The following is a 27256-nucleotide window of genomic DNA, read 5'->3' on the forward strand; positions in this document are numbered from 1 at the left end:
TGAGGGTTCATCAAATTATTCTTGTAACTTTTCTGTAGGCTTGAAAGTTTTTAAAAACTAAAGCATTTTAAAATTGGGAGAACCTAAATTATATATTTTTTCTTAAATCTATTGATGTCAGGTGAAGTGTCACCAGTATTGGCCAGAACCCACAGAAAGTTCATCCTATGGATGCTATCAAGTCACCTGCCACTCAGAAGAAGGAAACACAGCATATATCTTCAGGAAGATGACACTATTTAACCAAGAGGTAGGAAGGCAGGATATCCACTCAGTAGAATGGTTATGTTCAAGGTAAAAACTTTGAAAGCTGAAAATGTTTTGTGTCCTGGTTACTAGGAAATAATATCTAAAAATGATCCAGCTACTGAATTTGCTTCATTGGAACCCTTTGGAATCTTATGAGGTATATTCTTCTACTATATTAAATGTGTTTTCAATTTCTCTAGGTAAATATGGTCAGTAAAAAAAAAAGGCTAGTAAATAATACTTATTACTCTTCTTATTTTGCCTATTCATAAAAATTATGCCAGGATTTTGTTTGATTTCTTCCTGCCAGTAATATCAGTAAAGTATTTGAGTACATCTGTGGAAATACAAAGAATAATTGAGCGTTATCAAATTAATGTCCTTTTTGTAAAAGAGTAAAGGAGTGCAGTCTCACGGTCTCCCCAGTATTAAGAAGGAAATGATTGTAGGCACAGTCCTCTGACAGCAGACAGATTATAGCTTCGTAATTGCTAGTTTCTGCTGCCACCTGAGTCACTCCTTTTTGACTTCCAAATCCAGAGCCAGAAATGGAAACTGATTAGTAAATGATGGCTTAGTAACTCAGTTGGAAGATGAGTGAAGAGCATGGCATGTTGCCAGTCTTGTCAGGCTGTTAAAGATAGTACGTTCCACTTTCACTGCTTACAGCTAGATACTCCCCTGTAACCACCTTTGGTTTTGAAGGGGGTTAGAAGAAGAAAAAGTAATTGCTAAAGAAGAGCAAATAGCACACACTTTGAATACCCCTTGCCTGTCCCATCTGTGGTTAGTCTTTGGAAATGAAAGCTTCATATCCCTCTCCCCATCCCACTCCACTTCCCTGAATATGAATAAAGGAGCCCAGCAAGACAGAGCTTTACTGACCCAAAGGGAAGGAATCAGAAGTTGTGGAGATTTATAGTAAAGGAATCTGGCATTGAATAAAGTGAAGTTACAAGAAATAAAAAAATTAAATTTTCAAAATCTTAAGAACTAGAGATTCCATCAGAATGGATTTAGGGCTTGTGTAGCTAGCTCATGGTCCAGTGTAACAAGGTAAGTCAATAAGATATTTCTTCATTTTCCCAAATGGGTATCAAAGGCTGTATATTGGGCCTACAAAATAGTATTTTTATCTTCAGTGTAATTTCTTTTTTCTTTTTTTTTTTTTTTTTTTTTTCAGTGTAATTTCTTTATGCTCCACCAATAGGTTACCCATGGCAGTTCATAAACTTACAGTGGCTTTTCTTTGCAAACGCTAAGTACTTTGCAAACTATGCCAAGACACAAATTAGTTTTTAAAGTCTGAGACAAATACAATTGGGAAAATACATTTCCTTACATACCAAATACATACATACATGGATGGATGGACAGACAGACATACCCCAGAACATAATAAATACCCATTTAACATTACCCAGTCTTACAATTATTGATACCATTAATTGCTTTTGTTAACAGTAATAATCAAAGGCAATCTGTATTAGATACCTTCAATTCATTACACAGGATTCTGAAAAATTAGTCATCAAGTTATACTGAGTCTCTTCAGGAATTCATTCATTAGTCCTTTTTAATTACCTTGTACTTTACTGGTCTTTTTTGGAAGCCTCCTTCAACGTAAATGACAGTAACCAGATTTCATAGTGTTGAATGACCATAGCTACCACTTTTTGAGACTATGGTTCCAAACAGCTGATTGGGTGATTTAGAGGTCCTCTCATAGAATCCTTTCAACATAAGACTATCCCTGTGATGTATAGATGTTATTTTGTTTTTCAGTTGAAGAAAATAAGGCTCTGAAATATTAAGTGCCTTAACCAGCAGAGTCAGTATTTAAACCAAGATGTATACATTCAGTAATACCTGTCTCTATTTTACTGATTCTTGACTCCCAAAAAATAATTAAGCCTTGATTTGACTTTTTTTGTGTGTGTGTTCTCCAGTTTTTAATCTACATTTATTTTGAGATTTTATTTTCCTAATCTTCATTATTTCAAGTGCTTTCTAGAATTAGCCCAACTTCACTTGTTAAAAAAATTTTCCCTACAATTTTTGCTCACCTAACACTTATTTAGTTTTCTTTAAACATTTCTCTGTATCTTAACTTGTTTTTGCCTATTTATTTGCTTCTCATCTGAAAAATAGAAATGCAGAAATTGAGTCGTAAGAAGAGTAGTGATCCGAGTAGCTGACAATTAATAGACACAACTGTTTCTGTAAAATAGTTTCTTTCTTTTTCATTGAAATTTTGGGTTTTATTGAAGTTACACATTACTTTTGGGGGGGTACTGGGAATAGTTTCTTTCACTTTTCTTCTAAAATTAAAAAGAGACAAGTATTTATATTTTAAAGCTAATTCATAAGTTAAGGCGCATAATTTTTCATTTACACTTAGAAAAATGAGAGTCGTCAACTCACTCAGATTCAGTACATAGCCTGGCCTGACCATGGAGTTCCTGATGATTCAAGTGACTTTCTGGATTTTGTTTGTCATGTACGAAATAAGAGGGCTGGCAAGGAAGAACCTATTGTTGTTCATTGCAGGTATGCTGCTTTCTCTTTTATGTTTGAATAGTTGACCTGATAAGTCACTTTTAAAAGGGATGGGTATTTTATTTTGCCCTTAAGTTGTGGTCCTCACTATGGTAATTAGAGGGAACCCAAAGCTATGATCTGAAGCTAGAAGGCTAAGGGTATGTTCCAACATGTGATTGTCAGAATCTTTATCATTAAAAGTAAAAATAATACTTCATTGACTGATTCTTAGAAGCTTTTCTTTTTCATAGTTGAACATCTCAGACACTGGGTGTCTTACAATGGATGGTATCTTAGATTTGATGAAATCCAATATTTTAGGCATTCAGTTGCAGCCTAAGGTTTAGATTTCCTCCTCCTCACAGTGTACTACTCCTACCTATGCTGTGGCCCATCCCAGGACATTTGTTAAGTCCTCTCCTCTCTCTCGGACTGGCCACTCCCAAGAGCTCCAGGTGAAGAGCTTAGGCCGTCCTTTCTTCCTTTCATACTCTACCTTCTGAACAGCTAGATACAGTGACTCCAGCCTTCACTCCTATAACCCGGATTGGAAAACTGAAATTATCTTCTCCTTATTCTAGCCACTTCTGTTATTAGAGTGATTTATTCAGAAGCTGTATTGATTCCTCTGAATAAATAAAGGTATCTTCATCCTTTAACTTCCCAGCACTTTTTTAACAGCAGACTTTCAAATCATCAAAACAGATTATAGACCAAATGTCTGAGAGGTAGGGGCACCTGGGTGGCTTAGTGGGTTAAGCCTCTGCCTTAGGCTCTGGTCATGATCTCAGGGTCCTGGGATCGATCCCCACATCGGGCTCTCTGCTCAGCAGGGAACCTGCTTCCCCATCCCCCTCTGCCTGCCTCTGCCTATTTGTGACCTCTCTCTCTCTCTCTCAAATAAATAAATAAATAAAATCTTTAAAAAAGAAAAATGTCTGAGAGGCAACAAGGCAGGATTGATGAACACATTTGGCCAATTATTATCCTAAGTTCCCATCAGCTGCTATAGCTATTTTGTTCACAGAGCATACTTCAAAAAGTTGTTCTTGACTATCCCATTATAAAACTTAATAAATATTAAATTCGCTTTTAAAAACTGATTTGAGGGCGCCTGGGTGGCTCAGTTGGTTAAGCAACTGTCTTCAGCTCAGGTCATGGTCCCAGAGTCCTGGGATCAAGTCCCACATCGGGTTCCCAGCTCCATGGGGAGTCTGCTTCTCCCTCTGACCTCCCCTCTCGTGTTCTCTCTCACTCTGTCTCTCTCAAAATAAATAAAAATCTTTAAAAAAATAAAAATAAAAACTGATTTGAGTGTGGAAAATATTGTCTTTTGTACATTTGTTAATGATTTATTATTGTAATTTTATTATTTTGCATTTTATTTATTTATTTTTTAAATTTTGCATATTTGTCAAAGGGAGAGAGAAAGCACAAGCAAGGGGAGCAGCAGGCAGAGGGAGAAGCGGGCTCCATTCTGAGCAAGGACCCTAGGTTCATGACCTGAGCCAAAGGCAGATGCTTAACCAACTGTGCCACCCACGCATCCTGAATTTTTTTTTTTTTTTACTATTTTCTTTATTTGAGAGAGAGAGAGAGCAAGCAGGGGGAGGGGCAGAGGGACAAGCAGAATCCCCACAGAGTGGGGAGCCCGATGCGGTGCTCCATCCCAGGATCCTGAGATCATAACCAGAGCCAAAGTCAACCACTTTTGACTGAGCCACCCAGGTGCCCTGTTATGTTGCATTTTAAAGGGAGGCTGCTCCAGTAAGCATATATACCTTGTTCAGATTTTAAAAACTGAAATGTAATTTTACAGTAATATTTTTACAACTAAAGTAGGGAAGGGGTAGATACAAACCATTTAATCTGTATTAAGTATGAAATGTTTTTCAATTTTCACAAAGTATTTTTTAGTTGGCTTTCTACTTTTTTTTTTTTTTTTTTAATGTTTATTCGACAGAGATCACACGTAGGCAGAGAGAGAGGAAAGCAGGCTGCTCGCTGAGCAGAGAGCCCGATGCGGGGCTCGATTCCAGGACCCTGGGATCATGACCTGAGCTGAAGACAGAGTCTTTTTTTTTTTTTTTTTAAAGATTTTATTTATTTATTTGACAGAGAGAGATCACAAGTAGACAGAGAGGCAGGCAGAGAGAGAGAGAGGGAAGCAGGCTCTCTGGCTCCCTGCTGAGCAGAGAGCCCGATGCGGGACTCGATCCCAGGACCCTGAGATCATGACCTGAGCCGAAGGCAGCGGCTTAACCCACTGAGCCACCCAGGCGCCCCCGAAGACAGAGTCTTTAACCCACTGAGCCACCCAGGCGCCCCTCTACTTTTATAGTATATAACTTTTAATTAAAATCAAATTATTAGGGCACCTGGGTGGCTCAGTGGGGTAAGCCTCTGCCTTGAGCTCAGGTCATGATCTCAGGGTCCTGGGATCGAGCCCTGCATTGGGCTCTCTGCTCAGCGGGGAGCCTGCTTCTCCCCTCTCTGCCTACTTGTGATCTCTGTCTGCTAAATAAATAAATGGAGTCTTTAAAAATAATAAAATAATTCTTCTGTTGTATCTCAGTACTTTAATGTATGGCACAAAAGCCACAAGAAGTTTAACAGAATAGTATCAATGAGACTGCCCCTTATTTGTCTTTTTTAGTGCTGGAATTGGAAGAACTGGGGTTCTTATTACTATGGAAACAGCCATGTGTCTCATTGAATGCAATCAACCAGTTTACCCACTAGACATTGTAAGAACAATGAGAGATCAACGAGCCATGATGATCCAGACACCTGTAAGTATTGCACTTCATGTACATATGTGTATTCTCAACATGATTTTTGTTATCAGTGTATATGGCAACCATATTTTTTTCTTTTTAATTCCTTGACAGGAGCCAATAATCCCTAGCACAGGAGTTGGCGAATATTGCCTGTAAGCCAAATCTGGCCTGCTACTTGTTTTTGTAAATAAAACAATATTTTATTTCAAATAAAATAATTAAAAATAATTAAAATAAATTAATAAATTTTAATAAATTAAAAAATATTTAATTTTATTGGAATACAGCCATGCCCATTTTTTTACATATCGTCTATGAATGCTCTCACACTATAATACCAGAGAAGTTGTAACAGGCACCATATGATTTGCAGAGGCCAAAATATTTACTAACTGGTCTTTTACAGAAACTGTTTGCTAGTATCACCTTATCATATTAATTCTTGAGTGCTTAGCAGGTACAGGGGAACTTTCCGTCTGTTAGTCAGGTGGGGTGGGATGCCAAGAACAATAGCATCTCTGAACTGAAGAATCCTGGTAGACTTGTTCTTGATGAAAACAGCTGTGGTGAAATCACCTTCTTTTTAATGTAAGAACTTGAGCTGCAACAACAACAACAACAAAAGTCATGGAAGTTAAGCTACTAGCTTATTGTATTCTACACAGACTCTGAATTACATTCCAGGAATCAAAAGGGGAATCATGAAATTTTAACATTAAGATTATTTTTTATATTAAGCCATCGTGAAATGTTAGCATTATTGGTAGCACTAAGGTTACTGAAGTGAATTAACCTATATGATCTAAGAAATGCCTTTCATTTGGTTTGGGGTTTTTTGGCTTTTAACTATAAAAAATTTCAAACATACACAAGAGTAGACCTGAGTCTGAGTACTGAGACCCAACAACATGTGCCATATTGTTTCACCTACTCTCCTGGTATTTGAAACAAATCCTAGACATCAGATCATTCTGTCTATAAATATTTCAGAGTGTATCTTCTAAACAAAATCATAATACCATTATCACATACCAGTATAATTAACAATAATTTCTTAATGTTACCAAATAACCTGTAGTCAAATTTCCATTTGTCTCATATTAATTATGTCTTTTTTATTTTAGAACAGCTTTATTGAAATATAAGTCACATACCACAAAATTCACCCTTTTAAAGTGTACAATTCATTGGTTTTTAGTATATCACAGTTTTGCAGTCATCACTGCTTATATTAGAGCATTTCATCACCTCAAAAAGAAACGCCCATACTTGTTTTCCCTGATACAGTCTCCAACCTCCCCTCCACCCAGCCCTAAGGCAACCACTAATCTATTTTCTGTCTCTATAGGTTTACCTGTTCTTGACCTTTCATATGCATGAAATCATACAGCTTGGTCTTCTATGCAGTTGGCTTCTTTAATTAACATAATATTTAAAGATCCATTCTGTAGCATGTATTATTATTTCATTTCTCTCTCTTTTGGGGGTGGGTTGCTGCATAATATTCCACTGTACGAATATACTGTATTTTATTTATCCATTCATCTATTCATGGACATTTAAATCATTTCAACTCCTTTGTTATTATGAATAATGGTACCATAAACATTTGTGTATATGTTTCTATGTGAATATCTTTTCATTTTTCTTGGGTGTCAGCACATGTTACTGTCTTTTTTTTTTTTTTTTTTTTTACTTTAAGTAATCTCTACAGTAGCATGAGTCTTGAACTCATAACCCGGAGATCAAGAGTCACATGTTCCACTGACTGAGCCAGCCAGGCACCCTGTCTTTTTTCTACTTGAGCTGTCCTACCAAACATAAAGTTGTATCTTATTATGGTTTTGATTTGCATTTCCTTAATAACTAATGATATCAAGCATTTTTTATGTGTTTTTGGCCATTCATCTGTGTATCTTTTGAGAATTGTCTAAATCTTATGCCCTTCATTTTATTTTTTTTTAAAGATTTTATTTTTACATAATCTCTGTACCCAACGTGGGACTCAGACTTACAAACTCTAAGATCAGCAGTCACACGCTCTACCGACTGAGCCAGGCAGCTGCCCCTTGCCTTTTATTCAGTTCAGTTTTTTTTGTCATTTTATTGACTTGTAAGACTTCTTTACATTGCCTTCTTTATATTCTCTGAATACAAGTGTTTTGTAGATCTTTATTTTGCAAATGTTTTCTTTCATGCTGTTCTTTCACTTTCTTGATTATATCATTTGTAGCACAGAAGTTTTTTTTAACTTTGATGAAGTCTAGTTTATATATTTTTTTAATCACATATGTTTTTGATGTCCTATCTAAGAAATCATTGCCTAAACTGAAGTTCTCAAAGTTCTCTGTTTTCTTCCAAGAGTTCTATAGTCTCACTGTCACATACATATGTCTGATTTATTTTGAGTTAATTTTTACATATAGTTTGAGGTAGGGTTCCAAGTTTATTCTTCTCCATGTGGAGATCCAGTTGTCTGGGCTCTATTTGTTGAAAAAGGCCATTCTGTCTTGTCTCTGTGCCTCTTGTCAAAAATCAGTTGACCACAGATGTAAGGCTTTATTTCTATACTTTCAACTCTTCCGTTGATTTATATTTGTATGCCTTTTCTTATACTAGTATCATACGGTCTTGATTACTGTAGTTTTGTAATAAAATTTGAAGTCAAGTAATGTGATTCTCCCAACTCTGTTCCTCTTTTTAAAGACCATTTTGACTATTCAGAGCCCCTTGCATTTCCATATAAATTTTAGAATTAGTTTGTTTTCTCTGCAAGAAAAGCAAGATATGGATTGCATTAAATCTACCTCTCTTTTTTTGGAGAGTGTTTCCATCTTAATGATATTTCATCTTCCAATCCAAGAACACAAAATTTCTTTTCATATATTTATGTCTTCTTTAATTTTCTTGAGTGATGTGTTACAGTTTTCAGTGTGCAAGTCTTGCAGTTCTTTTGACAGATTTATTCTTAAGTTTTTTAGTCTTTTTGGTGCTATTTTAAGGGAAAATGTTTTCTTTCATTTTTGGAGTATACATTGCTGGATATAGAAATAAAATTAATTTTATGTGTTAATCATGTGTCCTGAAGCCTTGCTGAAATCATTTATTAACTCTAGAAGTTTTTTTATGTGTGAAAGTGGACTCTGTAGGATTTTCTATGTACAATAGGTTATCTGCAAATAGAGGTAGTTTACTTTTTCCTTTCCAATTTAGATGCCTTTCTTTTCCTTTTTTTTTTTTTTTTTTTTTGCTCAAATGCCTGACTAAATCCTCCAGTAAAGTGTTAAAACCAGGCATCCTTGTCTTATTCCTGGTCTTAGGGAGATAGCTTTCAGTTTTTCACTTACTAAGTGTCGTATTAGGCGTGCCTTTTATCAGGTTGAGGAAGTTCCTTCTGTTACAAGTTTGTTGAGTGTTTTCATTGTGAAAATGTGTTCAGTTTTGTCAGATGCTTTTTCTTTATCTGTTGAAATGATCAGTGTGGTTTTCATCTTCTGTCAGTGTTATATATTATATTGAATGTTATATATTATATTGATTTCAATGTTAAACTAACCTGTGTTCCTGGGATAAATCTTACTTGGAAATGGTGTACAATTTTTTTTATATGATGCTTGATTTGATTTGCTAGTATTTCCTTGAGGTTTTTGTATCTATATTCATATAATGCGTTTTTAATTATAGTAAAATACACACTGTAAACCATTTTTAAGTGTACAGTTCAGTAGTGTTAAGTATATTCACGCTGTTGGGTAACCTATATCTCTAGCACTTTTTCATCTTGCAAAACTAAAACTCTGTGCCCATTAAACAACAACTCTCCATATCCCTCTCCTCCTAGTCCCTGGCAACCAGCATTCTACTTTCTGTTTCTGTGAATTTGACTACTCTGAGTGCTTCATATAAGTAGATTCATACAGTTTTTGCTTTTTGTGGCTGGCTTATCTCAGCATAATATTCTCAAGGTTCATCCATGTTGTAGCGTCTGTAAGAATTTCCTTTCTTCTAAGGCTGAAAAATACTTCATTGTGTATAGCCTACATTTTATTTATCCTTTCATCTGCCAACAGACATTTGGGTTGTTTCTACCCTTTAGTTATTGTAAATAATGCTGCTATGATCCTGGATATATGAGTATCTCTCTGAGATCTTGTTTTATGTGTGTGTGTGTATCTGTGGATAGATATGTATATATAGAAATTAAGTTGTTGGATTATATCGTTCATAACAAGCTTTTGGTTTTGTTTTTACCGTTTGTATAAAGTCAGGATTCAGATAAAATTCACAAAATTTTGATTGGTTTATGTCTTCTAAATCTCTTTTAAGCTATCACTTCTTCATCTTTTTTTTTCTTGCAGTTTATTTGATGAACAAACTGAGTATTCTCTGTATTTCCTAAAAGTGGTAAATGGATCTATAGACTTGAACAAATTAGGTGATACTCTGTTCTTTCAAGAGACACTTAGGGGCACATGGGGTGGCTCAGTCAGTAAGCCTCTGCCTTTGGCTCGGGTCATGATCCCAGGGTCCTGGGATCGAGCCCCACGTCGGGCTCCCTGCTCAGCAGAGAGCCTGCTTCTCCCTCTCCGTCTGCCTGCAGGTCTGCCTACTTGTGCTCTCTCTTCATCGCTCTGTCAAATAAATAAATTAAAATCTTCAAAAAAAGAAAAAAGAGAGAGACAATGTCTGGTTTGTCTTTCTTTTTATGATGTTAGTAGCCTTGGGTGATAAGTGCCTGCATCGTTAACTTATGGGGCTTGAAGAGTGGTGATAGTCTATTATTCCCTCTGTCTTTATTAACCTTAATACTTCTTTCTTTAAAGAGAAACTTTTCATCGGCTGTTGGTTAACAAGTGGTACATACAGGCAGTACATGAAAAGCAAGATAAACAATTAATGCTTTCCCTTTATAAGTTTTTAATATAATGAGTTGGTCCACTTGCCTCTTCCAGTGGTGACCTCATAATTGGTTTGTTTTTATATTATTCTGAAATCATGGATTTAAACATATGTGATATATTTCAACCCACTGTAGTTATTTTTTTTAATGATGCCTAAACTGTCCCATTTTGGGCCAGCAGGAACCTACTCAGCCTGGCTCCCAAGATTTTTTGCCAAGACCCTAGCTTCTTTGCTATTAGTAAAGATATCCAGGCCTCAGCTTGTACTTTCTCCCCCAGTTTTAGAATCCATAATTTCCCCCCAAAAGTACTGGGGATTTTTTTTGAAAAATTGACCACCTTCTGAGCAGTAGGTGTTTTTATGCTGTTCGGTTGGTGTCTGTAGAAATCTTTCATTGCCAGAGTTAAAGAAAACAAACTTAGGAGTTAATACTGATGCTTCCAGTACAAATTTAGGACCACAGCATTTCTAATGGTCTACTTTACATCTTATGCCCATTCATCTTTAACAAGAATAATGGTTCTCTACAATATCAGCAATGAAAAGTTTAGACTGTCGCAAATACTCATTTGTTTTATTATACGTGATATAATAGCAGTCTCAGAATAACAACATTAACACTACTGCCACCGACAAAATAGTTACTAAAAAGAATTTTCATTTTTTTCCACTTTTTGAATATAGTCTATGAGGTACTTGTAGTACTGTTACAAAGTGCCTTGAAATAGCTCCTTTCTGTGTGGTTATGTTGTCAACTAGATAGACACATTGATTTGTTCCATGTTATTTTCAACTTACAGAGATTTTTTTAAATTAATATTCTAATTATGGAGTGTATGTATGTGGTTCCAAAATAAAATCTATAAAATAAGGAAGTATATTCAATGCAATCTTGTCCCTACCCCTCTCCTGCACTCTATTCTGTCTGTCCCTTTATAGGAAACCACATTTTAATGATTTGTCCTTCCCTTTTTTTATACCATATATATTGAGACAGATAGACATTTATATTCGCCCTTTTCTTTTATAGAGAGAATATATTGTGTACACTTTTCTCTGCCATGCTCTTTTGACTGAATAAGATATTCTGCGGGGGGTGGGGGGGAGCATCTGGGTGACTCAGTCATTTAAGCGTCTGCCTTCAGCTCAGGTCATGGTCTCAGAGTCCTGGGATCGAGCCCCGGATCAGGCTCCTTGCTCAGCGGGAAACCTGCTTCTCTCTCTGCCTCCCCCCACTTGTGCTCTCTCTCAAATAAATAAAATCTTTATGGGGTTTCTGGGTGGCTCAGTAGGTTAAAGCCTCTGCCTTTGGCTCAGTTCATGATCCCAGGGTCCTGGGATCGAGCCCCACATCGGCTCTGCTCAGCAGGGAGCCTGCTTCCCCCGTCTCTCTCTGCCTGCCTCTCTGCCTACTTGTGATCTCTGTCTGTCAAATAAATAAATAAATAAATCTTTAAAAAAGAAAAACAACAAGTATTCTGGAATTATTTTATAGTGATCCCCAGTAGACTTTGATTCCTTCCCCTCCCAGCCTTCCACCACATATTCCCCTGTGAGAATGTGGCACTCATTACTCACCCAGGCCCTTCCTGATAGCCATTTGGATTGTCCCTATCCTTCATTATTATAAATTATCTAGCAGCAAATAGGCTTATTTATGAATGTATGTTTTCAATTTCTTTTTCTTGTTTATCTTTGGATAGATTCCTAGAAGTGGGATTGCTGGGTGAAAGGTAAATTAATGTAATTTTATTAGATGCTGCCAAACTGTAGTATTGTACATCCCTACTAGCAATGTCTGAGTGTGTTGCCAACAAAATATGTTGTCAGACTTCTTTATTTTTTACCATTCTGTTGGTGAAAAATGGTATCTCTGTGCAGTTTTATTTGCCTTTCTTTTATAAGCAAACAAGTGAGATGTTTTTCCTTTTTTGTTGTTTTCTACTTTTTCTGATCAATTCTATTCTTTCTGTTTTTCAGAGTCAATACAGATTTGTATGTGAAGCTATTTTGAAAGTTTATGAAGAAGGATTTGTTAAACCCTTAACGACATCATCAAATAAATAAGAAAGCAAAAGTCTGGGACGTGTCAGAAAACCGCTTTCTGTTATATTCACTGTGCCATAATTCTGCTTGCAGGAAATGGCATTGAGACAAAACAAATGAAGAACTAACAAAAACTGAAAACTTCAGCACTGTTGCACTTTATGTTTAAGAAAATGTCACTCTCTCAAAATCTATAATTCCCATGTTTGAAGACTATTTCATGCTTTGCTCCGAACAAATAGTGAATAACTGAGTATGTTCAGGGTAATTTATGAAATTTGTGGTGGTGCCATGCAGTCCCCTTCTGGTAGAATTGCCACAAACAAGGCTCAGAATTCTCATCATCTCTGTTATACACCTGTATCTTGAAAGCAAAAAGAAGTAAACATCAGAAGTCAGCTCTGGTGTTTCCCAGTGATTCATGTACTTATTACTACACTGGTTACCAGATTTTTATTCTTTAAATTTTAGCAATATCATTCTCAGTATTGGCCAATACACTGCCTCTGGATGCAGCACATCTCTCCCTGTATTCCCCCTGTACTCCCCCTGCAGAGACCTGCTGTCCATGAGAAGAAAGATGGAGTTCGCTTTTCCCAGGAAATGCTGCACATTGTCCATTTACCAGCATCTTATAGAAAGTATAAATATGAATCTACACATTTTCTTGAATTTAATAATGTTACTTATATTTATCATAAGGTTGGCTTATTCCAAATCATGTGATTTCACATACTTGTTGTAAAGGAATGCATGCATTGTGTCTTAACCCCTTAAGTGCCTTGAGACGTCTTTGTATGTCTAATGAAAAGGCACTCATTTGACCCCACTAGGAGGTATGTATGTATATTGTACATTTACATTTTTATGCATTTTGAATCAGTACACATTTTAAAACATAGCTTCTTGTATGACAAGTTACACAGTCAAAAAAGGGTATGGAAATTCTATTTCTTACTCAGTTTTCCTGTATTTACCACAAGAAGCAAAAGGTAATTTGGGTTCTACTGAGTGAGCACTCTGCTGCTGTGGAATTGTTGAAAAATCTGTTCATGCGTTTTCCTGAGGGACTAGGGTTACAGATTAGCAGCTCAAGTCAAAAGATGCTTTATTACTCAAATTTTCTATTTATTTTATCCCTACCTTTAGAAATGACACCTAATATGCACATTAAAGTTAAGCATATTCATATTTTCAGCTAAAATTAGAGCAGTTCATTGTGATTTATTTTTATCACTGTCTAAATTATTACTCTAAAACATTCAGTTCATTTCAGGCTTTTTTACACTGGTCTGTTGGTTAGGATACTTCAAACAAGGAATGAAATATTACTGACTTATTTCTAAATGTAATCCCTCAATAACTGAAATGAGGATTTTGTTGTCATTTTTTGCATACAATTATATTACTCCAGTTTATATATACTTGTTAAGTTATAAGCATGTTAGTATGGAGAGTTTTGATTGTCCAGCCTGATGGAGGATCTAACTCCCTTTAAGGATTTGTGTATTTTCCTCTTGAGGATTTTTTTTTTAAGTCTATAGAGAGATAGAACTTTAAAATTGCCCAACTTTAATACAAGTGGAAATTTGCTCCCCTATTGAAATGTCACGTTGCATAATTATATGGGTTATGGTTAAAACTGATTAATTTCTTAGTGGTTTCCAAATACTTCTGTATAGTCTTGATAAAACTTAGGGTTGTATAGTTTTGGAATGCCATTTAGTATGAGGGGGGGAATGCACATTTAAAAATCTTCAGGGTAATCAAAATGATATTTCAAATATTCCAAATCCATAATAATAAATTTTCGGAAGTTTAAGTCCTAACATTAATAGCCAAGATATCAAATAAATTATTACAATCAAATATTTTTATTTTTTAAGAGAAAAGTAACATAACCTTTATGTCAGAAATTCTCCTATCCCTGGATTTCAACAGCCAAGAAAGTATAAATTAGTAAATAATCGTCTTATTTGAACATTCCATTCTCTACCAACAGATAAATATAATTTAGGCTGCTATATGACATCATGATAAGTTGGAAAGTGAACAAGTAAAATCATGTTGGGGGTCTACATAATCAAAAACTTCTGACAGTTTTTACCTGAATTAAAATCTGTTCTAACTGTATGGACGGAATGTGACAACCATAGAGTAAAAAGATAAAAAGATACAGTTGTATAGATATAAACTGATAAATGTCATGGTTGGTATGATATTTAACTTACAGTTTTGTTTACACTTCTGAGATAAACTCTAATAATTTGTTGGCAATGAGCACTATTGCCTTTTTAAATCATTATTTCCAGTCTTTAAATGATAAATATTAGAAGTTTAGAATTACATTTAAATTTCTCATATGGATTTTTCATCTGGGAGTTACCCTCTGTCAGTATTTTTATGTACAGAGAAAAGATCCTTTTTTAAAGACATTTATTAGGGTCTTAAATTTAAAATAAATTACACTTCACAGCTTCTTAAAATGGATATGCTAATAATACTTCTCTGTTCACCCATCAGATAAGACTTCATCCATTACACCTAGGAATTTTTTAACCTGTTTATCGATCTAAATAGGGTTCTAGGAATAATCCTAGCTTTAATATGCCAAGTAGTTCTAGATTCCATTCATATCACTGTAATTACTGTGTGATAAAATATCAGATTTCTTGTATCTAAACTACCCTCCCCCTCCTCCCGTAACTCCCGTTTGCTCACCCCACACACACACACTCTAGAAGTCAATGCTCACAAGTGGAAATAGGTATTGGTAATCAAGGGATTTTGTAAATGCTAAGAAATGTTTGTGAAAACCTTTCCTCTCTGATTTAAGATGGTTTTACCATGTTCAATTCAGATATTTTATTGAGCATCAGATTTGTGTCAACACTGTACATAGCATGAGAAATATTTTGGAATAGACTTTACATTCACAAGAAGAATTGGTAGTATTTGTTAAACAAGTGTATCCATTCAAAATAGAGGCTGAGTAAACAGTGTAAGAAATAACTTTCTTTGTGTGGCCTGCTAGCACAAGTGGGAAGGGAAAAGGGGTTGGTTATTTTGATTCAGAGTAAAGAGAAAATGTATATATAAAAACTGAGGTCAAACTTACAAAGGTATGGTAAGCCATTAAAACACACACTTTCGTGTGTTTATATATTTACATGTTTCATAAAGGCTGATGCTAACAGGGGTAAAGGATTATTTTAAATACAGAGTCGTTTATAATCTGTTAGCACATCTGATCAGGTCTAATCAGGTATTTGAGCGAGTCTCCTGTCTCTGCTAGAAATATTCTAACTTGAAAGCTGAAAGGAACTTGAATGGTTTTATCTAATCTCACCTTCTCCTATTATTTTAGGCAACATACATGATATCACAAATTCTTGTGAATTTTAGTCTGTTTCAGCTCAAGAATTATACTCAGGCAGTGTTTTCATTTAATAACTATGATGACCTTAGAAAATGTCACTTAATTTAGAAAATAAGTAGGCTTTAAAAGGTGATCCTAATCAGGATCCTGACTCAGTTTTCTAGTCATGCTTCCCTGATAGAACATAAGCTTTTGTAAAATATTTAGGCTGATACACATGCAGTATGAAAACATGAAATATAAATTAGAAGGCTAATTTTTAAAAGCACTTAAAACATAGAATTAGAGTTTAGAATATATGTCCACTTATCAAATAATTTATGTTCATAATGTGAACATGTAGAATTAAAGCATTGCTTATTTTATAATCTTATCAGGAAGAAAGAAAGAAACAAGAATTTTTAACAATGTTCTATTTAATACCTGTGTTTTTAATATTTAAGATACTCTGATAGTAAGGTTGCCAAAGTAGTTTTGAATTCATAAAAATTATTTATACCACAGTAAGGTGGGATATGTTTACATCTCTTTTATTTTGTAGTTTAGGTGAATTTACATTTAAGTCACTTAGAGAGTAAATACGTTATGGTAAATATTTGTTGGAATAAACATCTCTTAATAATATGACATGAAAAAGATGAATTATGTCACAGCTGGCTTTTATGCCACATCAACAGAGTAACTATATCATCATTGCTTAATTCCCACATTTGCTTTAACTATCCAACCAGAATTTCTGCAGTCATTTTTGTGTGTGTTGTTTCCTCCAAGTAAAACAGGTATGTTATTAAAACCCACTGGATTTTTCTCAAATATCAGAATTATTGATCTGTTAGCAAAGCTTTATTGGTTTCTCAGTGTGATCACAACGTAAGTTAAAGCAACTGTTTTATAAAAATCTTAGTGAATAAAACATTTTGAAAGCTAACTGCTTATGGATAAATTCAGCAATTTTATAAAGAGCCCATGAAATTAATCCCTAAAATTTGGAGGGGGGGGTTCAGCTTACTTAACAATGTCTACAGCTTTTAACAATTTCATTTATTTTTTTTTCTGACTTCATTTATTTGTAGTAGCAATTAGTACAGTAAGCCTTTCAGCATTATCAAAAACAAGTCCTGTATCAGCCAGAAATTAGACATTTTAATTTCATAATCTTGTGAAATTGTCCGGGGTAACCAAATAGTTACTTCTGTTTCCATTTCTAAATTTGCTGCTATTTGTTCGTATGTTTTTCTGCTGCAGTTTACTGTTGATTTCTAAAGTTTTATAGTCATTATATTTTTATTTTAGCAATCCAAGCTAAATGGGCAGCCATAAGTAGTATCTACTGGGGTGCAATCCATTGCCTAGATATGGTTCAATGCATAAAGGAGAAAAACAATTTTTTTTTAATTTGCAAAGGGAGAGGTATTAGTAATATTGCAAGTTAAAGACTACAATTTTAGCTGGAAGTCCTAATGTTTAACTTCCTGAAACCTTTTAAAATTTCAAATAAAAGAATGAAAGTGTTTAAAAGCCTTGTGCTCATAGAAGTTTCAGTTAAGCACTGTAGAATTTTCCTACTTATTGTTGTGTAAATGATAGAGAAAATATTTTTCTATGGACAAGAGATTGAAACTGTTAACCTCTTTTACTTTATTGTGTAAAAAGAAAAAATGATATTTGTATGTCTTTCATGCTGTAAAAAAATGAATGTATCTTTGAAATGTTATTTGAATTATGACTTGATTCTAAGGATACTCTTTGTTTAAAAAAGTCAGCAAGGGATTGAAAAAAGTAAAGGAGTGTATTCTACTTCATTATAAATGCAATTTTAGAAGAAAAATGTAATTTTCATTATAAACGAGCAATCATTACTGAAGCATATTTCAAATATAATGTACATTCTTTTTCACTTTGTTTTGTTTTAGCTCTAGAGAGAAAAATTTGTGCTTACTATTTTTAAGTGTAAAATAATTGCAGACTTCTGGAGTGTGGAAGGGTGTTTGTGTGTGAGGGTAAACATTCTGCTGCATGTGTTTACCGTGAGGGAATGTTCTCAGGCATTGTCAACTGTGGCAGCCACAAATGAGGACATCGTTTTTAAGTGTGACTTTGGTGAAGCCAGAAATCTGTGCCTCTGATTTACTACAGTAAATACGTATAGAGGCCACTGACAAATAGTTTTGCCTTTTTATATCTGTATCTTGGACAGATAAGACCACTGAGCCCAGTTCTGACTTGTAACAGTGGTGTCTTAGATGCTTAAGGATTTATTAATTTAGCTGAACAACAAAAACCCTACATTTTTAACCATCTTTTAGGCATGCTTAATTTGTTCAACAGTCTCTTTAAAGGGTAGTATTTATTAATTATCACTTGTTAAACTTGACTCACTGAGGCCTTTATTTGACTCCTGCTTCCATCCCTTCCACTTTTTAATTAATTTCATTTGATGGTAGCCTTTTTGAAGTAAATACCCTGAACAACTATGAGGTGGTACCTTTCTTCACTAGCTATTTTTTTAACTGTTGTTAAGAGATTACTATCAGGCCCCCCTCAACCCTGAGAGTTTCCAAAATTTAGTAAATATTACTTGTTGTAAACTAACTGAAATGCCACCTTGCTCAATGAAATTACCACATAAAGTCGTCAAGGAGGGTCAGCCCAGTTTCAACCTTAAACCCAAATAGGTGCTGACGTTTGATTTCCCCAGATCTATAGCCATGACTGAGCCCATTTTGCCTTTTATTTAAAAGAAGCTTTTTTGGCTTTTCTCCTGAGTTGTTGGGTTGCAGTTTTTTGCCTTCCCTGGTAAGAAGATACCAATCCAATTCTGAAATTCTCTGGCACCCATCTTTTCCAACCCTTTGGTGAGTTCACAAGATCATCCATCCAGTCTTTCTTGTATCCTGTAGAGTAGGTCAAATTTCAAAGCTGAAATGATTTCTTGAATTTTAAATAGTAGCACTTTATTTCATGCCTACTACTGACTTAATTTATACATTAAAAATAAAATCTAGGAGTTCTGTAAATATGGAAAAAACTCTAATGGTTTAGTTTGTAGAGCTCATTGGATTGGACCCAAGTCAAACACTTCACAGTGATGTCTTGATCTTTTGATATTTAAAAGTTAACTTGTGTGATGTTAGCTTTGCCACTTTTTTGTAATTTATTTAGTACAGTTAAGACTACCCAGTTGACTGTCATGCTGGACTCTTGAGTTTTCAGCTAGTTTCAACCAGGCTTGGTTTACAGTAATCAGTTCTGCTTTGCATTTTTTGTACATTACATGTATACTTGGATATCCATTTGTTTGGTTTTAAGTCGTAGGTGGGGTCAAGGCAATACTGCACCACAAGTAAGTTGAAGAGGGCAAAGTCCTGACACTTCATATACATGTCAAGGGGCAGGATTTAAGACACTAAAAACAGTTTACATTAAGCTGTTTTCATTTTCTATCATTAGAATATATGTGCTTAAAAAAATAAAAACTGTCCACCCAGTGTTCTCACAGCATCAGGACATTGCAGTTACAATCCATATTGTAATCTTTTCAAATGAGAAAAGCTAGTCTTTATTTTCTACAGTGTAGGCTTAATTTTAGGACAGATAATTTACTATACACCCATCAGTGATATTTTTAAGTAGTTTTACAAATAATTATTTCTATGTAGAGGGAGTACTAATTTGGGATTTTTTTTTTCTTGTAACAGGTGCTATATGTAAATAGGAAGGGCGAAAAGTCACTTAGTTAAAGTTTAGTTTATTTCATAATTAAAATATAATTTTGCATTTCTGCTGTCATTTCACGTTAGATTGTACTGAACTAGTAGCAAAATGTAATTAGCCCCTTAATCTTTTAACTTATCTTCCCCCGTTTCACAAAAATAGCTCTTTCTATATGGTTTGTTTCCATAAAAGAGGCAAAGAAGCTTAGGGTTCTTTAAAACGTGTAAGCTTGAATTTGGTCAGCACTGGATAATTTGGAACTCGACTGCATCTGTCACTACAGCTTACTGTGTGCTTGAAAAGGCCTTGTGTATTTGTCTTAATTTCAGTGAAAAAGTAGAATTCCTGCAGTTTATTCATGTAAAAAAATCTATGAATACTAACAGCAGACGGATAAAAATGCCAGTTTGCATTAAAACTGTTCTTGTCCTAAGAGCGACTTATGTTATGTGAAATGCTATTACACATATTTTGTTGGCCATATTTCATTTTGATGGAAAAATAGTTGTTCAGGTACAAACGTGAAAAAACTAGCTGTGACTTTTAATTGTTCAATTGCAAAATAAAGATGTGCTTTAGTAATTTAAAGTATAGGAGTCTTGAAGATTTTTTTGTTGTTGGGCTTGTCTAACAATGGTTATATTCATTAATGGGTGATCAGAAGGAACTGGGATATACAAAGTGCAAAATTTATTTCTAGAATTCCTGGTTCACTAGTGGCTGTATGTGGGGTGGGGGCGGGAATGGGGGATTATTAAGTAAGGAACTAAAAAGGATTTAGAGGATTAAAGGATGTCTAAGGAAATACTCCTTCACTGTGACCACAGCTTGACTCCTCTCCTCCCAGCACTAGCCCTTCTTATATTCCTAACATAAGGTCTTGTCAAAGTAAAGGACCTTTCTAAATTTCATATTGATATCTTTTGCTTATTTTTATATCAGGTTGTTTAACCTTTTATTCATATGAGATGTTGGAAATTAAGTTAGTCACTTTACAGTCATAAATGTCTGACTTAGCCACCCAGGCGCCCCGTTCATAGCAGTTTTATTGATAAAATCCCACAAAATCGAAGTCCAGCTACCCATTAAAAGGAGACTGATAAGCAAACTGTAGTATATTAATAAAATGGACTACTACTTACTAAAGTAAAAAATTTTTATAATTTTATTTCTTTTTAATTGAAGTATAGTTGACATACAATATATTAGTTTCAGGTATACAAAATAAAGATTTGACATTTGTATACATTGTGAAATGATCACCTCAATAAGTCAACTTACCATCTGAGACCATATAGAGTTAAAAATACTTTTTCCCTATGGTAACTTTTAACATTTTCTTTCTCACCAACTTTTAAATTTGCAATACAATATTATTGACTATAGTCACCATGCCATATATCCCCGTCACTCACTCATTTTATTTATTTTTTTAAAGATTCTATTTATTTATTTGACAGAGAGAGATCACAAGTGGACAGAGAGGCAGGCAGAGAGAGAGAGGGAAGCAGGCTCCCCGCTAAGCAGAGAGCCCGATGCGGGACTCGATCCCAGGATCCCGAGATCATGACCTGAGCCGAAGGCAGAGGCTTTAACCCACTGAGCCACCCAGGCGCCCCACTCACTCATTTTATAACAGTTAAGTTTGTACCTGTTGATCCCATAGGGGTTTGAGTTACATAAATACACACATTTGTTAAAACTTACTGAATGGTGGGGTGCCTGGGTGGCTCAGTCGGTTAAGCACCTGCCTTCAGGTCATGATCCCAGGGTCCTGAGACTGAGCTGCATGTTGGGCTCTGTGCTCAGCGAAGACCCTGCTTCTCCCTCTCTCCTCTACTCACACTCTCTGCCTCTAAAATACGTAAATACAATCTTTAAAAAAAAAATGCTATGAACATTAAGTATATCTTAACTTTTTATTAAGTATATCTTAATTCATTAAGTATAATGGATTCATTAAGTATATCTTAACTTTTTATTGATACTGTCAAAATTGGCTTCCAAAAATATGTATATATATATACATGTATATGTGTGTGCGTGTATATGTATATATATACACACACGTGTATATATATATATAAAGTGATATATATGTATCACTTTATAATCTCAACAATAATGCATCTGTGTCTTCACCCTTAGTGGGTATTATGACTCTTAAAAATGTTCTCATGTGGGCGCCTGGGTGGCTCAGTGGGTAAGCCGCTGCCTTCGGCTCAGGTCATGATCTCAGGGTCCTGGGATCGAGTCCCGCATCGGGCTCTCCGCTCAGCGGCGAGCCTGCTTCCCTCTCTCTCTCTCTGCCTGCCTCTCTGTCTACTTGTGATCTTTCTCTGTCAAATAAATAAATAAAATCTTTTAAAAAAAAGTTCTCATGTAATAACATATATATGATTTGCAAAATTGAATACATTTTTATATGTTTATGGACCATGCATATTTCTTTTCTGGTGAATTGCTCACTCAGATCCTTTGTGCAACTTGGTCTGTTTAAACAACAAAAAGCTATTTGGGCCATGAGGGAGTAATAGAGTCCAGAGTCATCCTCCTGGTATAAACAACTGGAAAATAGGACAAAATATAGGAAACAAATTTGCAATATTGGACAAAAGTTGAAGAAGACTATAATTCCTAAAAAAGGACAAACAAGTGAGGTGAACCATACAATAAGATAGGTTTTCTTTGTCGAAGCCCTTTATAAACTGATGCAGGAATATGGAGCCCAAACAAGACTGGTAATCTAGTTATCTGGGAGACAGGTGTCAACATCTTGGGAAACTGGGGCTGTTAGAAGGTATGGAGCAAAGTTCCAGAGAGGAGTAAACCATAAAGATTTCAGTACATTTACATTGGAGTCACTTTGTGTCCTAGAATGAACAATATTTTGGAATACAGTGAAATCCCATTAGGTCAGACAAACTTATAAGGAAAGGCAATTACCAAGTTGTAAGATGAATATTTCCAGCACTGGCCACAAAGGATGAGAATAATTCAAGGTTTTTTCAGATGGATTGGAGAAGGAAAAGCCTCTTTGAAAATACAAGGTAGTCAACCAAACCCAAGACCCAACCAAAGCAAACCCAAGAAAGGCCAAACTTCAGAAATGAGGCTAACCAAGCTGCAGGGTAAAAGCTACTCTAGACTCATTTAGAAGATTTTAAAAGAAGCTTCAAAATGATTAATTCACAAGTTACTTAACTGCCTAACATACTAAGTCCATGTAATTTATTATTTATTTATTTATTTATAGATTTTATTTATTTAAAAAGATTTTATTTATTTTAGAGAGAGAAGCTGTGAGTTATGGGGAAGAGTAGAGGAGGAGGAGGAAGGAGGGGGGCGGGAATCTCTAGCGGACTCCTCTTCGTGCTGAGCACAGAGCTCCTTCCAGGCTTGATACTACAACTCCTAGACCTTCACCCCGGCCAAAACCAAGTGTCAGAAGCTTAACTGACTGAGACCCAGACACCCCCAGATATTTCTATTTAAAACATACCATTCAAGGGGCGACTGGTGGCTCAGTCAGTTCAGTACCTGACTCTTGGTTTCAGTTCTGGTCGTCATCTCAGGGTCATGAGATGGAGCCCTGCATCTAGCTCTGCGCTGGGTGTGGAGCCTACTTAAGATTCTCTCTCTCCCTCTCCCTCTGCTCCTATGCTGCTGTCCCTCTCTTTAAAAAAAAAGATAAGTATGAGTCAAGAAAATAAAAGTTGGGGGCGCCTGGGTGGCTCAGTGGGTTAAAGCCTCTGCCTTCCGCTCAGGTCATGATCCTGGCATTGCGGGATCGAGCCCCACATCGGGCTCTCTGCTCAGCGGGGAGCCTGCTTCCTCCTCTCTCTCTGCCTGTCTCTCTGCCTACTTGTCATCTCTCTGTCAAATAAATAAATAAAATCTTAAAAAAAAGAAAAGAAAAGAATAGTTGTCATGACCAGCAGCCAAAGAAAAACTATAGATAGGAAGAAGCAAGGAAATATGACGGGGGGGGGGGGATCATTTAAGAGAAACAGACTCAGAAATGGCAAACAAGATGAGATGAGAAGAAAAAGACAATGAAACTTGTAGTAAGTAGGATTTATACGCCATGGATGTAGAGGACAACAGAGATAAGGAAATATTTTTTAAAAGAATTGAGTGGGAGTAATGTCCTAGAAAATGGTGGAGTAGAAAGTTCCAAGAATCTGTCCTTCCACTTACACAACTGACTAGCTTGCAGAGAGTCTCTGGAGTAAATATTTTTGGAGTTCTTGATCTAGTTGAGATATTAGCAGCATCAACTTGCTGATGACAAGACTGCTAAGTTTGGGAAAGTTTCAGCCTTTCACACGGTAGCAACTACCATCCCCCATCCCTGCTTCAGGCAGTAGTAGGGATGGGTACCTGTGGTTCTGGTGTGGTTTTCAGAGTTCTCACAACGTAATACTCAAAATGTCCACTTCTCAACAAAAAATTATATTACAAAATTGCAAAGAAATAGGAAATTGTGGCCCATTCACAGGGGGAAAATAAGAATTTGACAGAAATCCTCTTCAGGGAAGCCCACACAGAATTACTAGTCAAAGATGTGAAGTCAACTGTCTTAGATACGTTCGATGAGCTAAAGGAAACCATGGAAAGGAACTGAAGGAAACCAGGAAAACAATATTTGGGCAAAATGAGAATTGAAAGGAACCAAACAGGAGCATCTGATTAGCTCAGTCAGTAGAGCATGTGACTTTTGATCTTGGGGTCCTGAGTTTGAGCCCCTCATTGGGTATAGAGATTAGTTAAATAAATAAATATTTTTTAAAAACCCCAAAACTCTGGAATTGCAAAGTAAGATAACTTAAATGAAAACCCACTGGAGAGGCTCAATAGCAGATAGAGGTAGCCAGAAAAAAGGATCAGTGCTTGAAAATAAGATGATTGAAATTATTTCATGTCATGAGGAGAAAGAAAAAAAAATGAGGGAAGGGGTGTCTGGATGGCTCAGTTGGTTAAGCATCTGCCTTCAGCTCAGGTCATGATCCCAGGGGCTTGGAATTGGGCCCTGCCTCAGGCTCCCTGTTCAGCAGGGAGCCTGCTTCTTCCTCTCCCCTCTCACTCCTCCTATTTGTACTCTCTCAATTTCTCTCTCTATGTCAAATAAAGAAACAAAATCTTTTTTTTTTTTTTAATTAAGAAACCCAAAGACAAAGAATCTTGAAAGCAGCAAGAGAGAAGTAACTCATGAGGTAGAGGAATCTTAGAGAAGATCCACAGCTGGTTAGAAATGATGGAAGTCACCAGACTGTGTGATAACATTTAAGATTCTGGGGGAGAAAAATGTAGCAGCCAAAAATTTCATATCTGGAAAAATTCTTCAAGAATAAAAGAGGGGGCACCTGACTGGCTAAGTCAGTAGTAGAGCTTGTGACTCTTGATCTCAGGGTTATGAGTTCAAGCCCCACATTGGGCGTAGAGATTACTTAAAAAAAAAAAAAAAAAAAGAGGGAAGTATTTAAAAATAATGGAGAAAGTAGGACATTTACAAGTTAAATAAAAATACTGAGAGAGTTCATTACCCATAGATCTATCCAAAAATAAGTGCTGAAGACAGTAGTACTTCAGGCTGAAATGAAAGGAAACCAGATAGAAACTTAAAGTCATAAGAAAAACTAAATAATACTGATAAGGGTAAATAACATTTACATAGATAAATAAAACCAATATTATTGTACTTTTAGCATGGTTGGTTACATTTCTCTTTTTCCTATATGATATAATAGACATATGCATAAAGTAATAATGAATCTATATTAATGAGCATACAATATATACAGATGTAGTCTGTGAAAATAATGTGGTCAATATCATTAATCATTAAGGAAATGCAAATCCAAACTGCAATGAGATACCACTTCACACTCAGTAGGATGGCCATGATTAAAAAAAAAAAAATCAGAATAACAAGTATTGGTGAGGATGTGTGCACATTTGGTGGAAATGTAAAATGGTACAGCCACTATGGGAAACGGATAGTTGTTCCTTGAAAATTTAAAAATAGAATTACCATATAATCCAGCAATTCCATTTCTGGGTATATGACCAAATGCTGTGAAAACTGGATCACAAAGATACACACACACACATGTGTTCATAGCAGCATTATTTACAATAGCCAAAAGGTGGAAGCAGCCCAAGTGTCCATCAGTGGGTCAATGGCTAAATATGTGAGATCATACAGTGTTTGTCTTTCTCTATCTGACTTACTTCACATAGCATATAACTTCAAGTTCCATGAATGTTGTTGCAAATGGTAGAATTTCCTCATGTTTTTATGGCTGAATGATATTGCATTGTATATATACCATAGGTTTTCTTTTTAAGATTTATTTATTTATTTGAGAGAGAAAGAGAAAGCATGCAAGTGTGCTCGTGGGAGCTGGGGCAAAGGCAGAGGGAAAGAATCTTCAAGCAGACTCCCTGGGGCTCCATCACACGACCCACGAGATCATGACCTGAGTCAACACCAAGAGCTGGATGCTTAACCGACTGAGTCACCCAGGTGCCCCTGTAATAGCACACATTCTTTATTCATTCATCCTCTGATGGCTGCTTAGATTGCCTCCATGTCTTGGCCATTGTAAATAATGTTGTTATACATATGGGGGTGGGGGGCAAATTCCTCTTTCTTATATGGACGCCAGTCACATTGGTTTAGGATCTACTCAAGTGATCTCATCTTACCTTGATTTCATATGCAAAGACCAATCAAGGTGACATTCATAGTTATAAGGCATTGGAATTACAACCTACCAACTGTTCTAATTACCTCATTTTATAGATGAGAAAACTGAAGCCAGAAAAAATGAATCCTTGTTCAAGTGAGCTACTGGCACTGATCCTTCTACTATTTCTTCTATTGCCTTCACAGACCCTAATGTAGTCACAGGTGTGGGGCAGTCGGTGAAAAACTTCATTACGAAAAGTGTGTACGAATGAGCAGTACCAACAGACTGCAAGCTTGTGGGTAATGCAGGCTCGGGCTCCATCCTAGACTTAAACCTTGTAACAAGATACGCCAGAGACATATGCACGTTAACTTTTAGAAAAATCACTGAGCCTTGGCTCCTTCCTTTTTCTTCCCTTGACTCTCTTGGTCTCATCATCATTTCACCATTAGGCAAATCTAGTGGCAAGAAGTTTTTATTTCTGCCTATTACCCAATATTATGAACTTGCATGGAGCCATCCAAGGCCTTCTGAAGTTTTCTCCTTATCAGTATAAATAAGAAGCATAGGCCACCAAATCAGCAGACTCTTTTCCAAATAATGCTGAACAAAGTGATGCCCGAAATATGGATTCATGGAACATGAATACTTAGATCTTTTGCCCTGAATCTCCAGATGTAGGGAAAAAGCCTGAGTACTTTGGAGAAAGAAGTAACTTATCTTCAATTCACCCTTCTGTGTCCCTTCTCTGCATACCTACCCCCCAGTCATCCCACATTCTTTTAAGGTGTCCTTCAATTAGCCTGTATGGCTATACTTCTTTTTGTGGTCAGAGGCAGATGTACAATGAAGATAATTAGACTTAAGCTTTAGGTCTCATGACTTGTGTGGGTCCTTTCCAAGCCCCTATACCTAATACTGAATCCTTAAAATTGTGTTATTTCACTTAA

The 27256-nt window shown here is 35.8% G+C and overlaps 1 protein-coding gene across 3 annotated transcripts in view; it reads left to right on the forward strand.

Moving 5' to 3' along the window:
* PTPN4 (protein tyrosine phosphatase non-receptor type 4) overlaps positions 1-20193 on the forward strand; it is a 223384-nt gene extending 203191 nt beyond the window's left edge. For all 3 annotated transcript variants that reach the window (XM_046018960.1, XM_046018962.1, XM_046018961.1), the window contains 4 exons: positions 122-250; positions 2651-2799; positions 5447-5582; positions 12453-20193. In XM_046018960.1, coding sequence (XP_045874916.1) covers positions 122-250; positions 2651-2799; positions 5447-5582; positions 12453-12539 — 501 coding nt within the window. In that variant the 3' untranslated portion in view covers positions 12540-20193. The remainder of the gene's footprint in view (positions 1-121; positions 251-2650; positions 2800-5446; positions 5583-12452) is intronic.
* Positions 20194-27256: the final 7063 nt, after the last annotated feature.

The sequence above is a fragment of the Meles meles genome, chromosome 9 (assembly GCF_922984935.1).
Source record: "Meles meles chromosome 9, mMelMel3.1 paternal haplotype, whole genome shotgun sequence".
Lineage (NCBI taxonomy): Eukaryota > Metazoa > Chordata > Mammalia > Carnivora > Mustelidae > Meles > Meles meles.